A 16,497-nucleotide genomic window follows, 5' to 3' on the forward strand; every position below is an offset into this window, starting at 1 on the left:
CCTACTACTTCACTGTATTTGAAGGAGTCCAGGGAATTTCACCCTCAAAAATGACACCCTGTTATGCTTATTATTTAAAGTTTAAGGCCCTTGGAGGTCAGTTGATGCTAGAAGAGACTTTACTAGAACATTCCCTATCTGCATTAACACCAGGCTACCCAAAAACAACAACACCCTGAAATCTCATTATCCCTTAAAGAAAAGAAACTAAGGAATGTAACCACCCTTGAGTGGAATTCCTCACAAGATAAAAGTTTGTCCCCTCCAAGCGCATCCACATTTCAAAGAGAATCATTTTATAAGTTAATTCTTATCTCTGGGTCCATTCATTGCCCCAGTAATCACTTAGTGTCTTCAAAATTACCTACACTGTCCTCCATTTCCCCTGAAAGCATCTGAAGCATGGGTAATCGTACTCCTGTGATTCTTCCCTGTGCCTGTTAAAAAATGTGTGGATTTTTCTCCTATCTGTCTAGGAGTGAACCTTCATGGCAAAGGAGAAATATTCCCTTTGCCCCCAGATTGTATAATCAAACTATAGGGCTGCTCAAAAAGAGCTCCTGAGAACATCTAACTTCAACCAACTTGGTTTTTCGTAACCCCTGTGGGTAGTCTACACAATATGTGCAGTCAAGAATATCATGGGCCTGACAGATACAGAACAGCTGCTTCTTTCTGTCCCTGTACAGCAGGGCAATGAGAAATAACTGATGTGTATGCAATAGAAAGTACAGATTTACAGAGATAACAGGCAGGCATTTAGCATAAAGGTTAAGTCGCTGCTTGGGACATCTGCATCTCATATCAGAGTGCCTGCTTGCAGTCCACTTCCTGCCAATGTGCACTCTGAGGGGCAGCAGATAATAGCTCAATTATTTGAGTCCATGCTACCTACATGGGACACATACATTGAGTTTCAGGGTCCTGGCTTCAGACTGACCCAGCTCCAGCTGTTGTAGGCCTTTGGGGAGTAAATAAGCAGATGGAAGATCTCTATCTCTCTACCTCCCACATTTAAACAACAACAACAACAAAAAAGTAAGATTATTTATTTACTTATTTGAAGGATAGGGGGAGAGACAGAAATTCTGAGAGAAAGAGAGATCTTCTACCCACTGGTTTACTTCTCAAACATCCATAATGGCCAGAGCTGGTCCTGGCCAAACCCAAAAGCCCAGAGATCTATTTGAGTCTCCTATGTGGATGGCAGGGGCTCAAGTACTTGAGCCATCCTCTACTCTCCCAGGCACATCATCAGGGAGCTAGGTTGGAAGCAGAGCAGCCAGAACTCAGACCAGTGCTCTAATAAGGAATGCCAGCATTGCAGGCACCAGCTTAGTCCACTATACCACAACACCAGCCCCAACAAAATTAAAAAAAAAAAAAAAAAACAGAAATAATCATAGTTAATTGCCTTATGTTTGCTGATAAAAAGCAAAATCTTAAGTGTACTTTAGCTAATAAATAAATGTAGCACGCAATTATCACAATTGTCTTTAAGGAGACTTTCTTCCTTACGTCAATGTGTAGGGGAGCAGGAAGGTGGAGGGGATCATTAGATTTGTGAAGACAACACAGTAGGTAGAACAATTATACTATAAAGAAGTACAGATATTTTAAGATAAGATTTCTTCTTTAAAAGAGGACTAAAATACGGGTACAAAAGATTATCACACAAGGCTAAAAGAAGATATGAAGAAATATAAAGAAACCTTTGATCAATCACACATTCTTTGGATTAAGAAATGGCTCCTGGGGGCCAGTGCTGTGGCATAACAGTTAAAGCCACTGCCTGTAGTGCCTGCATCCCATATGAGCAAATGAGTACCAGTTTAACACCCACTTCCAATCCAGTTCCTTGCTGATATACACGGGAAAGCATAGGAAGATGGCCTGGGTATGTTGGCCCCTGAACCCACATGTGAGACCTGGAAGAAATTCCTGGCTTCAGATTGGCCCAGCTCCAGCCATTGAGGCTATCTGGAGAGTGAACAAGCAGATGGAGGATCTCTCTGGGTTTTTTCTTTTCTCTCTATGTAACTCTGTCTTTCAGATAAATAAATAAATCTTGAAAGAAAGAAAGGGAAGTAAAGTGAGTGGGAAGGGGCTGTTACAGGGGGCAGTGTCTGAGATGGGTCTTAAAGATGGATGGAAGTGATAGAGGGGAAGGGCTATGGGAAAGAGACATTCCAGGCAAAGGAAACACTGCAGACTAAGATATAGAGACAGGAAAGGGAAAGGCCAAGTGTGGAGAATAGATTAGAAAGCTAGAAAGGTGGGTTAGGGTCATGGAGTGAAAGGCTTGGAATGCTACAGAATTTTGTTCCTAATAAAGCAAACAAAAGGAATCTTTACAGATTACAAGTAGAAGAATGGATTGAAAGTAGGGGTGAATTAACTGATGTCCCACAGGAGCTGCAGTGGATGGGGGACTGGAAGCTTCCAGTAGTCAGGGGAGGCAGGAACAGGAGCTACAAGGATGAGGGCTCTGCAAGTAAAATAACATATGTACTCTGAGGAGGGAATCAACTCATCTAGGTAACAGCAAGGAATGCAGAGAAAGAACCAAAAATACCTGACACGCCAAGCTTTGGGGACTTCATGCTTTCTGCTCCCTCTCATGTCCATTGTCCCTCCCTCAGGGAAGTCTTCCTGACATAAAGGCTTTTCCATATACTATACCTCATATTCTCACATGTTACCTTGTTTATATCTTTCAAGGCAATCATTACTATTTATAATTTTACTTATTTGATATTTACTTGGTTGTCTTTTTGTTTCACAACTAGAAAATCAGCTCCACATCAGCAATCCATCCTTTTTCTCCAGAAACGTGCCTGGTATATATGCAGACCCTCAATAAATATTTCTTTTTTTTTAAGATTTATTCACTTGTTAGAACATCAGAGCTACAGAGAGACAGAGGGAGAGAAATCTTCCATGTACTAGTTCACTCCCTAGATGGCCACAATAAACAGGGCTGGGCCAGGCAGAAGCGAGGAGCCAGGAGCTTTATCTGGGTCTCCCACTTGGGTGGCAGGAACCCAAGCAGTTGGGCCATCTTCTGCTGCTTTTCCTAGGCTATTAGCAGGAAGCTGGATCAGGAGTGGAACAGCCAGGACACAAACTGGCACCTTTTGGGATACTGGCATCACAGGTGGCAGTTTTACCCACTATGCGATAATAAATATTATTTTAAATGATAGTTGTGCCACCACAAGAAAGTTGGACCAAGTCATCTCACCAGATAAGCCTAGTTCTGAGTCAAACCAACTGAAACTCAACACAGAAACATTAGGAAGTAGACTAGAGTAGTGATTATACCACTCTGTATCTTGGGGCCGATGTCGTGGTGTAGTGGGTAAGGCTGCTGCTTACAATGCAGGCATCCCATATGGGCACTGGTTGTGTCCCAGCTGCTCCACTTCTGACCCAGCTGCCTGCTGATGGCCTGAGAAAAGCAGCAGAAGGTTGTCCAAGTATTTGGGCCCCTGCTAGCCACATGGGAGACCTGGAATACTCTGGGTCTCACATTCCCCATCTATAAATTAGAGATAGAAGTAAAAAGACCTTGCCAGGTCACCGTGAGAACTAATGCACTAATATGTGTAACTTACTGGCACTAATATGTGTAACTGCACTAATATGTGTAATGCACTAATATGTGTAACTGCCTGGCACATAGTAAGAGCTCAATAAGTACTATCTATAGTTATTCTTACAGAAATGGTTGGGAGGGGGGCAGTGGAAAAAACAGAGAGATTGTAGGCATTCACCTCAACATGACTGCAGCTATTCTGGAGGTACCTATCATCTTGTCCTTCGATAACCCTGATAGTCATCCCAACTCTCATGGGATAAAGAAATCACTAAGATAACCTGCTAGGAGTGCCAGTTCGAGCCCCAGATGCTCTGCTTCTGATCCAGCTCCCTGCTATTTTGCCCAATAGAAAATGATCCAAGTGCTTAGGCCCCTGCCACCTATGTGGGAGACCCAGATGGAATTCTGGGCTCCTGGTTTCAGCTTAGGCCAGCCCTGGCCATTGAGGTCATTTAGGGAGTAAACCAGTAGATAGATTACTTTCTCTCTCTTTGTTTCTCTCTCCCTGTTGTTCTGCCTTTCAAGTAAAATAAATAAACCTTAAAAAAAAATAGGATAACCAGACTCTGAATATCCCTTATCTTATCTCAGGAGTGTTAATGTTCCTTGAGAAAGTCCAGGGACATTTAATTTAGCCACAGGCTAACTCCAGTACAGGGATGCATTATCTTAAGATTGTCCTTTAATACATCTGTCCTTAAATATACCGAATAAATTACACTTTATGTAGTCTTAGATTTGTCCTCCTTCTTCAGTTTTTTAGTCCTTCTACCTTTGGTGGCTAGTTTTCATACACCACGTTTTTCTGAAACAAAGGCTGACAACTATAGATTTGAGAATCATTTGCAAAGCGACTTGCAGTAAACTATGGAAATAAGTGTATAATCTCCTATCTGCTGCTGGCAGCAAAAGGAATTAAAAGCAGACTGATAAGGAAGGCTTTGAGAGGTGATGAAAACACATCATCTGGTTCTATTTAGGTGACCTTAACTCTTTTCCTTCTCTTTCACAAGGGCATAAATTCCTCTGGAAATCTTTCCTTTAAAAAAAAAAAAAAAGGATTTATTTGAAAGGCAGAGTGACACAAGAAGAAGGACAGAGAGAAAGAGAGAGATCTTCCATTCACTGGTTCACTCCCCATATGCCCACAACAGCCAGGACTAGGCCAGACCAATGCCAAGAGTTGGGAACTCCATTTGGGTTTTTCACATGGGTGGGAGGGATACAAGTACTTGGGCCATCATCCACTGCCTTCCCCACCACACTACCAGAAAGCTGGATTGAAGATAAAGTAGCCAGGACTTGAACCAGCACTTTAATATGGCATGCATGTGTGATGTGACATAGCCAAGGGAAGTTCCTTAGTAGACTTGCACCATGCTATTTGGACTTTCAGCCTCCCAAACTATGAACAAAATAAACCTATTTTCTTTATAAAGTAACCAGTTGCAGGTATTTTGTTTAATCTGTCCTGGGGTATTTCCCCTTTCTGATTGTTTATGTAAGAGTGGGGCTTGAACCCACAACCCTGGGATTAGAGTCTCATTTCTACCAGTTGAGCTAGTCAGGCAACCAAGTCAAGGGGAGGTATTCTGTTTTAGCACTGGAAAACAGACTAATACAACATTGTACATCCAGTTTTCTAATTTCCGCTTTTTTTTCTATTCATAATTAATGCAAGAATATTTTCCCCAGGTCAGATATATTTCAAACCCATAACTTTGAAGGACTAATGATATTCTATTTTACTGATATATACTACAAATTATTTACAATCTGTGGTTGAAAAGCCAAGAGATTCACAAATATTTTAGATGTTGCCTCCTTTAAAAAAAAAGAAAACTATTTTATTTGAAAGGCAGAGTGACAGGGAGAGGGAGAGACAGAGAGATCTATCTGCTGGTTCACTCCCCAAATGGCCACATAGCCAGGGCTGCACTGGGCCAGGCCGAAGCCAGGAGACTGGAAGTCTATCTGGGACTCCCACAAGTATGGCAGGAGCCCAAGTACTTGATTATCTTTCTCTGTCTCCCAGGAACATTAGCAGGGAGCTGGATCAGCAGTGGAGCAGCCAGAATTTGAAGTAATGTTCTGATACGGGATGCCAATTACACAGGCAGAAGCTTAATCCACTGTAGCACAATATCAGCCCTGGATGCTTCCTTCTTTTTTTGATCTTTCTGACTAAAGTAGTTTTACCTCTAAAGTTAGGATTAGTATCTACCTCACAGGGTTGTTTGAAAGACTGAATGAATGTGGAATATAAACAGATGCAAAGACATCAGTTTTATTACTACTTGCAGAAGAACACAGGAGCATCATGATGTTAACAAAAGATCACAGAACTTGAAATAGATTAAAATGTGACTCACAATACTGTCATTATCCCTCAATAGCTTGATCAAGACAACCTGTATGAACAATAATTAAACCTTCTATTTCAAAAAGTGATTGTAGGGGCAGGCTTTTAACTTAGTGATTTGAGATGATGCTTAAGTTGCCCACACCCCACATCAGAGTGCCTGGGTTTGATTCTCAGCTCTAGCTCCTCTTCCAGCAAGCTGCCAAGTGCAGACCCCAGGAGGCTGCACTGATGGCTCAAGTAACTACCCAATTAATCCTTCCACCGACGTGGGCGACCTGGCATGAATTCCCAGCTTCTGGCTTCAGCCTCAGCCAAGCCCTGGCTGGTGGAATTTCAGGAGTGAATCAATGGATAAGAACTCTATCGGCCAGCGCCGCGGCTCACTAGGCTAATCCTCCACCTTGCAGCGCCGGCACACCGGGTTCTAGTCCCGGTCGGGGCGCCGGATTCTGTCCTGGTTGCCCCTCTTCCAGGCCAGCTCTCTGCTGTGGCCCGGGAGTGCAGTGGAGGATGGCCCAAATCAGCACCTGGCTCCTGCCTTTGGATTAACGCGGTGCACCAGCCGCAGTGCGCCAGCCACGGTGGCCATTGGAGGGTGAACCAACAGCAAAGGAAGACCTTTCTCTCTGTCTCTCTCTCTCTCTCACTGTCCACTCTGCCTGTAAAAAAAAAAAAAAAAAAAAAAAAAAAAAAAACCTCTCTCTGGGGCTGGTGCTGTGGTATAATAGGCTAAGCCTCCCACTGAGGCACTGACAAACTATGTGGGCGCTGATTCATGTCCCGGCTGCTCTTCTTCCAATCCAGCTCTCTACTGAAGGCCTGGGAAAGCAGTGGAAGATGGCCCAAGTGCTTGGGCCCCTGTACCTATGTGGGAGACCTGGAAGGAGCTCTTGGCTCCTGGCTTCACATCTGCTCAGCTCCGGCTGTCTGCAGCCATTTGGGGAATGAACCAGTGGATGGAAGACCTTTCTCTGTGTCTCTCCCTTTCTCTGTCTGTAACTCTACCTCTCAAATAAAAAAATAAACCTCTTAAAAAAAAGAACTCTCTCTGCTTCTCAAATAGTTTTTAAATTTTAAGTGATTACAGTCATTAAAAATAGATATGTGAAAGACTCAAACACTGTACTCGGTGCAGAATAATCAATAAATGTTCATTATTCATTCACTGATCTTGAATAATAACTTGGATGTTTCTTAAACTGTGACTATAAAGGAAAAAAGATTTTTATAAATTCTCCCATCACATACATATTTCCTAAGTAGGTAATAAAAATTATCAATGTTGGTTTCTCCTTTTTGATGAACAATTACCCAACACTTACCAAAACATATTTAAGATTTTTTATATATAAATATTGATACAATTTTGCTTTCATTGTTACAGGCAAAATAATTATTATTGAATGATGGCATGAATAAATAAATTATCATGTGCTTTAATGTATCTAACTCAGGTTAGTGAACTACTATGTGATAAGCAAGAAAATATTCAGCAGCACTGCCTCACTTAAGGGATATTTTGTGAAGCAATCTGTGAATTGTAATTATAAAATATTTTTAAAAATTCAGTGCTTTTCTGTTTTTTAGATACAAGTTTGATACAGTCAACAAGTGCAATTTGAGGTCCTTAAGGACTTAGTCATCTCCGCCTCTCTAGGGTCCAGCCCAAAGCCTGGACATATAAAAGGTACTGGATAAGCACTGAGTGGGTGGGTAAATGACTGACTGAGTATGGTAGTCATCAGCACTGTCTTTGCTTCTAGGCACTCCAAAGTCAATACTTTTTGTCTACGTGTCCTGTGGTTAGATGCAATCATTTAATCAGTTGTGAGAGGAAGTGATATGTGTCAGTTCCAGGCTGAGGCAATCATGTTAGACCTTCCATGTTCTTTTCCCATTGTTACAGTGGTCTTTGAGGCTTATGTTAAGAGAAAGCCTCCATCAGTCACTCAATCTCTGTGATCCTCTACTCACTCCACTGGAAACATAGAAGACTCATAAATTTTTGTTGGATTAAGTCATTGAAATTTTAGATTTTTGTTACAGCAGCATAACCTAACTTAAACTTATACAACAAGCAAGTTGATGAAATTCATTTTATCTTGTTTTTAAAGATTTATTTATTTATTTGAAAGGCAGGGCAACAGAGACAGAATGAGAGACAGGGACAGGGTCAGAGACAGAGACAGAGACAGATCTTCCATCTGCTGGTTCACTTCTCAAATGGCTGCAACAGCCAGGTCCAGGCCAGAACAAAGCCAGGACCAGGAATTCCATTTAGGTCTCCTACAATGGGTGGCAGAGGTACAAGCACTTGGACTATCTTCTGCTGCCTTCCCAGGTATATTAGCAAGAAGCTGGATTGGAAGTGGAGCAACTGGAACTCAAATCTATACTACAATATGTTGCTATTGCAGATAGAAGTTTAACCTGCTGCTCTACAAGTCGATCCCTGACATTCATTTTAGAGCTAGAAACTCATCAAAGTTCATTTTCAGAAAACAAAATGGTGCTCATAAGTGCTAAAGTTTGTACACGTAACTTCTCTGTATAACTTTTCCTATCAAGTGGCATAATCATAGCATCTACCTCATAGGATGTGTATAGGGATTAAATAAGTGAATATCTACTGAGTAGTTAGCACAGTACTCATGGCACATACAGTTTTTATTAAGTGGTAACAGATCATAATCATTACTAATGCATTAGACACAAGCTACATGTTTCATTTTATTCTTCCACCTCTTCTTATTCATTTTAATTTTGATTAATTTTTCAATTTATATTTTATTTATTTGAAAGGCAGAGTCACAGAAAGATAAAGGGAGAGACAGAGAGAGAGGTCTTCCATCTGCTGGTTCACTTCCCAAATGGCCGCAATGACCAGGGACCTGGAGTTACTCCCAGGTCTCCCATATGGGTGCAGGGGCCCAAGGACATGGGCCATCTTCCATTGCTTTCCCAGGTGCATTAGAAATGGGACAGCTGGGTCTCGAACCAGCGCCCATATAGGATGCTGGTGTCACAGGTGGCAGCTTTACCTCTATGCCATTTTGAATTTTTTCAATTCAAAATACTTTCATTAAGAATGACCATGTAGAAGGTACCATATTAGACATTAGGAATAAAGACGAGACATACTGTCAAGCTCTTTTCTTCAACAATCTACCCATAACCAAGCAAATTTTATTTATTTTTTTAAAAAAGGGGAAGATTAACTTATTTATTTGAAAGGCAGACTTACATAACAGAGGGAGAGAAAGAGATGTCTTCCAACTGCTAGTATATTCCTCTAGTGGCCACAATGGCCAGAAACTGGACCAGGCCTAAGGCAGGAGCTTGGGACTCCATCCAACTCTCCTACACAGGTGACAGGAGCCCAAGTACTTAGACCATCTTCTGCTGCTTTCCCAGGAGCATTAGCATGCAGATGGATTAGAAGCTGAAACTTGAACCAGCACTCAAGTGGAATGCCCACGTAGCAGGCAGTGACTTAACCCACTGTACCACAATGCTGCCCTAACAACCAAACTTTAAAATCACAAACATAAATTATCTATATCATAAATACTGCTTCAGTAGTAGAGATGATTGACTTTCAATTTTAAAATGTTTCATATGATATGGGTATGTACCTTATTCATAGTCAATATGGAAAAAAATATTTAGGTTCAATTAGCCCAGGGTAATTAATGTTAGGGCAAAAAAAACAGAATTTGTGCCCACATCCTCACTGTTCCTACCTAATGCAGTCCTCTGTAGACAGGAAGCACTCAGTGAACAACAGGACTGAGATCAGTAGATCTAATCCTCTTATCTTACAGATTAGTACAAGACCTTAAAAGTTAAGCAACTTGCCCAAGACCATGACATAAGTTAGTGGCAGGGCTGATACTAGAACCTAAACTTTGAAAATGTTTTAAATGTCTTAAACCTCTAAAGCACAAAGTCCCTGCAATACACTGACAAAGGGATATAACAAATCAGTAAAAAACCTGAGGTTAATTTTTATTATAATTACATTTTAGCATTAGCTGGTAAAACATTAAATACTCAACTATCAGCAAGATAGTGTTATTATCAGGAAGAGAAGGAATTTCCAAAAACCTAAAAGAATACATCCATTACCAATTTATCCTCCACATTTACTAAAATTCAAAATAGCGTAGGAAAAAAAATAGTAGTTTCCTATGCTTCCTTTCATGTGTCACAGAGTTTCATATGATAGAAAATGTTTTCAGGCAAAGAAAAAGTTAGCTCCCAGTTGTGCTCTTAGCTACTACTGTATTCAAGCTCTATCAAGTTCTTTGGTCTCCAGCCTCCCAGCCTCCCTGGTAGATCTTGGACTTGCTAAACTTCCATAGTTACATAAGACAATTCTTTAAGATAGATGAAAGATGAGAGAGAGGGAAATTTTACTGGTTTTATTTCTCTAAAGAATCCTAACATAGGAGATATCGCACTATAGTTTACTACTCAGAAAAATGATGGCCTGGGGCCAGCGCTGTGGCATAGCAGGTAAAGCTGCAGTTTGCAGTGCCAACAACTCATATGGGTGCTGATTTGAGTCCTAGCCTCTCCACTTCTGATCCAGCTCCCTGCTAATGGCCCAGGAAAGCAGCAGAAGATAGCACAGTGCTTGGGCCCCTGTCACCCACTTGGGAGACCTGGAAGAAGTTCCTGGCTCCTGGCTTCAGGTGTGGCCATCTGGGAAGTGAATCAGCAGATGGAAGATCTCGCTCTCCCCCTCTCGCTTTGTAATTCTGCCTTTAAATAAAATAAATAAATCTTTAAAAACAAAAATGGTGGCCTGACAGAAACCATTCTCCTTCCTTAATTCATCACACAGTAAAATGACCTCAAGATTCACATTCTAGCCTAAAGGACTGGGAGACAAGACAATAAAACCTTGTAATCACAAGTTATGTATCTTAGGAGACTGGTTATGACCCGGGCATCACACATGTACCCTCAGCCTTAATGTGCTAATGTGATATGGGTACCACCTTTCTCTAGTCTGATTCAGCTATTTCAGGCAAAATATAATATTCCTATTAAATCAACATTTGAAGACTTTGAAAAAAGGAATAAAAATAACTGGCAAATAATAGGAGATATAAAAAGAAATATTAAAAAAAATCAATTAAATAATGGTAGCCTTTGCTTTGTTTAGGCTCTCTTCAGGTAGTCATTCACTCCCTTAACAACTATTTATTGTGTTTTACACTTTTTGTAGGTACTAGAGAGTGCTATCTAGCCAAAGAAACACATAAAAAATAGTAAATGTGCAGGATGAAAAAAGACCAACTAAATTTCACTAAAGAAGTCAAGAAGTTTACACAGAAATGTCATCTCAGCTGCAGCAGAAGTATAAGTTTAACCAGCAGAGCAGAGAAATGACATTTCAGATAGACTTTCCCACACAGTAAAACCCACTTGAGTCTGCATTCTGTCCAAAAGTGCATGTATATGAGAGTGGGGATAAAGCATTATGGCAGGATACAAAGCTGGAAAAGCCATCTGGGGTTATGTGGGGAAGAATAAAGGATTTCATGCCAAGGTGTTTGGCCTTTATCCTGAAGGATTTATTAAACAGAGAAGGGACAAGGCCATAGGCTAATCCTTTTTGTGAGACCACTCCATAAATCTATGTCTTTTATGCACATATATGGACAGCTAGAACTAGACTGGTCTTCTGGGTAGATAGATAAATCATTATAAAGTTTGATAAAAATTAAATTATTAAATTTTTAATTAAAATTAATTAAAAACTGGGCCTTTCGGTTATAATAATTTTATTTCTAATAGACATAAAAGTATTTCATGTGCTCTAACTAAAAAATTAGAGTTTGCAGTCATTTCCAATTAAAAATCTACATAGAAGTGACCAACTATTCTAACTATAATTATGCAACAAATACATTAAGTGTAAGTTTTTCTCAAAAAAAGGAAGAAAGAAAATTCATTTGGAGCTGATGTAAGGAAAATTTTATAATGATAATAAAGATATGTCATAGACTCTGTGTCCTAAAATAGAAACTAAATATAAAAATGGGTAAAAGGTAGCTGAGTAGAGCAAAATATTTTGCAGATCACCAAAAATGGAAAAAGAACCAGCCTTAAATTTATATTTCTAAAGAGCAAAGTGACCAACCAACTAAAATACAACAAAGGTATATAAATTTCAAGATCACTCCCTTCTGTCCTTTCATTTCTCCCTTTTTTTTCTGTTAATAGTTCTTTTTCATCAATTCCTATAGGGATTTTTTGAGATCTTCTATTCCAAGAGTTCTTCCCTAATTTTACTCTGGCAATAAAATTATGAAAATTGCCATATATAAAATCCTAATATGGGAAAACAGATAAAAGTAGAGAGCTCCAAGTGAAAAGAGGCCAGGAAGTTGTTGGAAGACCTGACTTGGTCTCCACTTCAGCCCTCACCCAGATCTGAGATAGCTCTCTAAAGAGCCTTTAATTTTCCTCAGTAAAGTCTAAAACACATCAATTCTTATCCCAATCTCTAATTTTATAAATGAAAAAACTGTGCCCTAGAGTGTTCAAGAAAGATGTCCGTTTTCTTGGTGTTTCTGCTAAAAATAAAACACTTTCTTTTCCTCATAAACTCAAATTCAAATCTCTGGGTTACAAGTTATTCTACAAGCTCACACCATCTATCCCAAATTCCTATTAACAACTCACATATATCTGTAACCATGCATTTAACAAGTGTATGCATTTAATAAATTGTAGCCATGTACTCTAATAGGGACAAAGCTCTCATTTAATCATCGCAACTCCTGCCAGGAGATCAAGAAATAAGGCTGAGAGATGTACTACAATTTACCAAAGGTTGCAGAGCTGGCAGGGAGGAATCCTGGATCATCTGAGTCCTAAAGCCAAGACTCCAAGATCCAAATTCTTGCACTCTTTCTAATCTCAACCTTTCCCAACTTTTTGCCTATCTTTATGCAGGCCCGCAGAAACACAGAACCGAAAGGGTTTCTTGTCATTTCACGCAGAATGCACTTCCCATTCAGACTTGCAGATTGCCTCATGTCACAGCCAAGCACAAAAGGCATCCAGACTTTCTTAACTCTAAACTCAAGTTAAAAGGGAAGACATTTGGCACAGCCATTAAGTCACAGCTTGGGACGCCCATATCCTATATCAGAGTGCCTTGTCTGAATCTCAGCCATTCCACTTTTGATCCAGCTTCTTGCTAATGTGTATCCTGGGAGGCAGCTGATTGATGGCTCAAGTAATCGGGTCCCTGGTACCCACTTGAAAGACCTGAATGAAGTTCCTGATTCCTGGCTTTACCCTGGACCCCTTGGTTGCAGGCATTTGGGGAGTGAACCAGCAGAGGGGAGATCTCTGTCTCTACCTTTCAAATACAATTAAAATTTTAAAAAATTTAAACTTAGTTACAGAACACAGAGACTAATTCCCCCCACACATTTTAAGTCCTGACATATTTCTACAACTTTCTTGAAAAACACAGGCTATATAAGTTATCTTATAGGGAACAGGGACTGACAAAAATTACTAATGAAAGCACTACAAAGTCAACTTTAAGCTAATCTCGAGTTGACAGACTGGTGTTTTAGACTGGATAAATATTCTACAATACCTAATAGGTAAAGATATGAAAATGTGTATTTAGGGACTGCTTGTGAGGCAAAGAATGCCTGTCACCACAGACTAGGGGCCAGAGTTGTGATTCAATAATTTGAATGTGGAGGAAAACCAAGAGAATTTATATGGGAGCAGGAGTTGTTTAAGTGATGGTTGTAGCCAATTACAGATGAGCCTGAATCAAGAGAATTATTGATAATGGTAGGAGAAATTTTAAATAGCACTGGGAAATGGAGCCCCCATTGGGAAAGTGTGAATCAAAGACCGGATAGGTCCTAGGTAGTAGAAGATCCGAACGGGAGTAGGCTGGGTTGCCCGGGCTCTGTGGGGCTGGAGTCCTGGCGGTTGGGCCTGGGACGGCGAACCTCCCTCCTCTTCCCCTGGCTCTTACCTTCTGCTCGAAGTAGAGAATTGAGTAGTTGTTGGCTAGAGCAGGGCGGGACGTGGGATTGGTTGGCAAATGTAGGCTGCCAAGAGTCCTTAGGGCTGGCCGGAGGATTACGGCGGCTCCAGGCGCCAGAAGAGCCAAGAGCAGCAGCAAGAGGGCTCCGCGGCCCATGGCTCAGGCTGCCGGCTGCAGTGTGAAAGGGCGACACGCAGAACCGCGCCGTCCCAGCCCGGCACAGCCCACAGCTCCGCCTACTGCATACCGGCTCCTCCCCCGGCAGACCCAAAGCCAGCCAGCCCCTCAACCACGCCGCCCCCTGTGTCCTAGGGCGCTGCTTCCACTCCACTTCCCTCACGAGCCATCCCTTCACCTGAGCGCACCTTCATTGCGGTCACACCCCGAGTCTGCCCTGGCCGTATCCCATCTTTGTCTATAGCGCCGGGCAAGTTAAAACCCAAGTTACAGAACATCACTTTACACCCCTACCTTTACTCTCACCCCCGAACCCTACCCTGGGCACTGCAAGTCCGTTGCGGTACCACCCTGCCCTCGGCAAATCCCTCATGGTAATAATAGCTACTATGACAACATTGACTGTTCACTACATGCCCGTCCAAAAGTAAACATGACAGCGCGCATACCATGTCACCGAATTCAACCATCTGCGCTTCCTGCACGATCGTTCTGTCATTCACAGACAAGGAAACTGGGTCTCAGGGAGGTGTAGGGACTTGTACTGGGTCACTCAGAGAGCGGACAGGGGAGCGGGGCTTGGCAGCCCCCTCCGTCCGGCTCCAAAGGTCGCGCGCCTCGCAGCTAACCTCCATTCTGTCGCCTCCCGTGGTACCGGTGTTCTGGTGCACCAACCCCTCCCAGCTGCCCGCTCAACCCGCCCCTTAGGAAGGTCGCTCAGAGCCCACTTGGCCCGAATCCCGCCCAGTTTGCGACTCTTCTTCCTGGTGACGCCTCCTTTCTGTTCCAGGAACCTGCTAACTCACTCGAGGGCCCAGCTCTCTCCCTGTCACTGCCACTCCTTTCGTCCCTCCGCCCCCCGTCCTGCCACCCGCCTCAGACAGCGCCGCCCTCAGTCCTCCCGACTCAGCCAACTCTATTCTCTTCCAGTCAACCCGCCGGACAGCCCCCAAGGCAGTGCCACCCGCTGCCACGCCTCCCCGGGACCTCCTCGCCCAGCTGCCTCCGCTCTGCCTCCAAGTCGGCTTTACGTAGTAGTACTGCTCCATCAGGCGGGAAAGAAATCCCCTCAAACATGCCTCCACCCTAGTTTCACACGAAAAGTTATTTCACTATGCTCGCGGAATTTGGCGGCTTAGCGCCCCTCCTTGCGGCGCCTCTCGTGATTGGCTCTCAGGAACCACGGCCCGAACGTCACTTCCGGCGGAAGGGAGCGCGGGAGATTTGATTGGAGGGCGCCCGGGGAGCTGTGGATTCCGGTAGTTCGCGGAGCGTTGCCTGGGCTGGTCCCCCAGTCCTGTGCCTCAGGTGAGGAGCTGGGAAGGAGGTTTTTGGGGAGAACAATGGCCAGGGATTGCTACCGAGGCCCTCTACGTTGTTGTGAGTGAAACTCTGAGCCCTGCATTTTGTTTGCTTCAGGACTTCATTTCTCTGTAAAGGAGCGGACGTGCGTGTGGAGGAGTAAAAAGGTCCATCATTTTATTTTACACTCAGTGCTTTTAAGGTCACTCCGCGAACGTTTGCAAACCATTTACCGTGTTGTGCCGTGGAGCTAGTGACGGGGGGGGGGGTTCTAGAACCGGAAATAGGAAAGGGGGCGACTCTCGCTTACGTTTTCAGCTGCCTACTGTGCAGGGTAGTACGTACTGAAAAGGGGTCTTTCCCAAACTGCTTTGATGGTCCACAGGGATTATAGTAATGCTTAACCTACCCATATGCTCAAACTAAAAACTGGAAAGTTTCCTAGATCCTTCCTCTTCTCACATCCAAGCAAGCATACCAGTCCCTTGAATAGCTCAGCTCCGTTTATTTGTCTCCGCTTTCACTGACATTACTTTGGATCAACCCTATAACTGCTATGTAACTGTGAAAGAGACTCCCAGCTGGTTTTCCTGCTTTCAGTGTTGCTGCTTTCCAATCCAGACTCCACACTGCCAGACTGAGAAAATGCAGGGTTTTTTGTTTGTTTGTTTGTTTGTTTTTAGAGATTTATTTTATATATTTATTTGAAAGGCAGAATTAGAGAGAGGTAGAGACAGAGAGATCTTCCATCTGCTGGTTCACTCCCCAAATGGCCACAAGGGCCAGACGGGAGCCAGGAGCCTCCTCCAGATCTCCCACATAGGTGCAGTGGGCCCAAGCACGTGGGTCATCCTCAGCTGCTTTCTCAGGTGACTCAGCAGGGAGCTGGATCAGAAGTGGAGCAGCCAGAATTCAAAGGGCACGCATATGGGATGCTGGTGTCACAGACAGTGGCTTTGCCACAGTGCTGGCCCCAAAAGTACAGATTTTACCTGGCCACTCTCCCTACTTTTC

General features: G+C 42.7%; 2 protein-coding genes across 7 annotated transcripts in view; one reads left to right on the forward strand and one right to left on the reverse strand.

Annotated features, from left to right (window-relative positions):
• PRCP (prolylcarboxypeptidase) overlaps positions 1 to 14,966 on the reverse strand; it is a 76,160-nt gene extending 61,194 nt beyond the window's left edge. For 2 of the 3 annotated variants that reach the window (XM_008263350.5, XM_089331939.1), the window contains exon 1: positions 13,993 to 14,184. In XM_008263350.5, coding sequence (XP_008261572.2) covers positions 13,993 to 14,160 — 168 coding nt within the window. In that variant the 5' untranslated portion in view covers positions 14,161 to 14,184. Of the gene's footprint in view, positions 1 to 13,992; positions 14,185 to 14,630 lie in introns of those variants that run through there. The other variant, XM_017344368.4, reaches the window with a different exon arrangement.
• Positions 14,967 to 15,009: 43 nt separating this feature from the next.
• The window catches only part of DDIAS (DNA damage induced apoptosis suppressor), a 31,954-nt gene continuing 30,466 nt past the window's right edge, over positions 15,010 to 16,497 (forward strand). Inside the window, exons 1-2 of one of the 4 annotated variants that reach the window (XM_089331909.1) lie at positions 15,391 to 15,489; positions 15,601 to 15,650. The gene's annotated coding sequence lies outside the window, so the exon portion shown is untranslated. Of the gene's footprint in view, positions 15,490 to 15,600; positions 15,651 to 16,497 lie in introns of all 4 variants that reach the window. The other 3 variants (XM_008263336.5, XM_089331915.1, XM_089331917.1) reach the window with 3 other exon arrangements.

Source organism: Oryctolagus cuniculus, chromosome 1, assembly GCF_051225735.1.
Source record: "Oryctolagus cuniculus isolate XC-2025 breed Fujian yellow rabbit chromosome 1, ASM5122573v1, whole genome shotgun sequence".
In the NCBI taxonomy this organism is placed as follows: Eukaryota; Metazoa; Chordata; class Mammalia; order Lagomorpha; family Leporidae; genus Oryctolagus; species Oryctolagus cuniculus.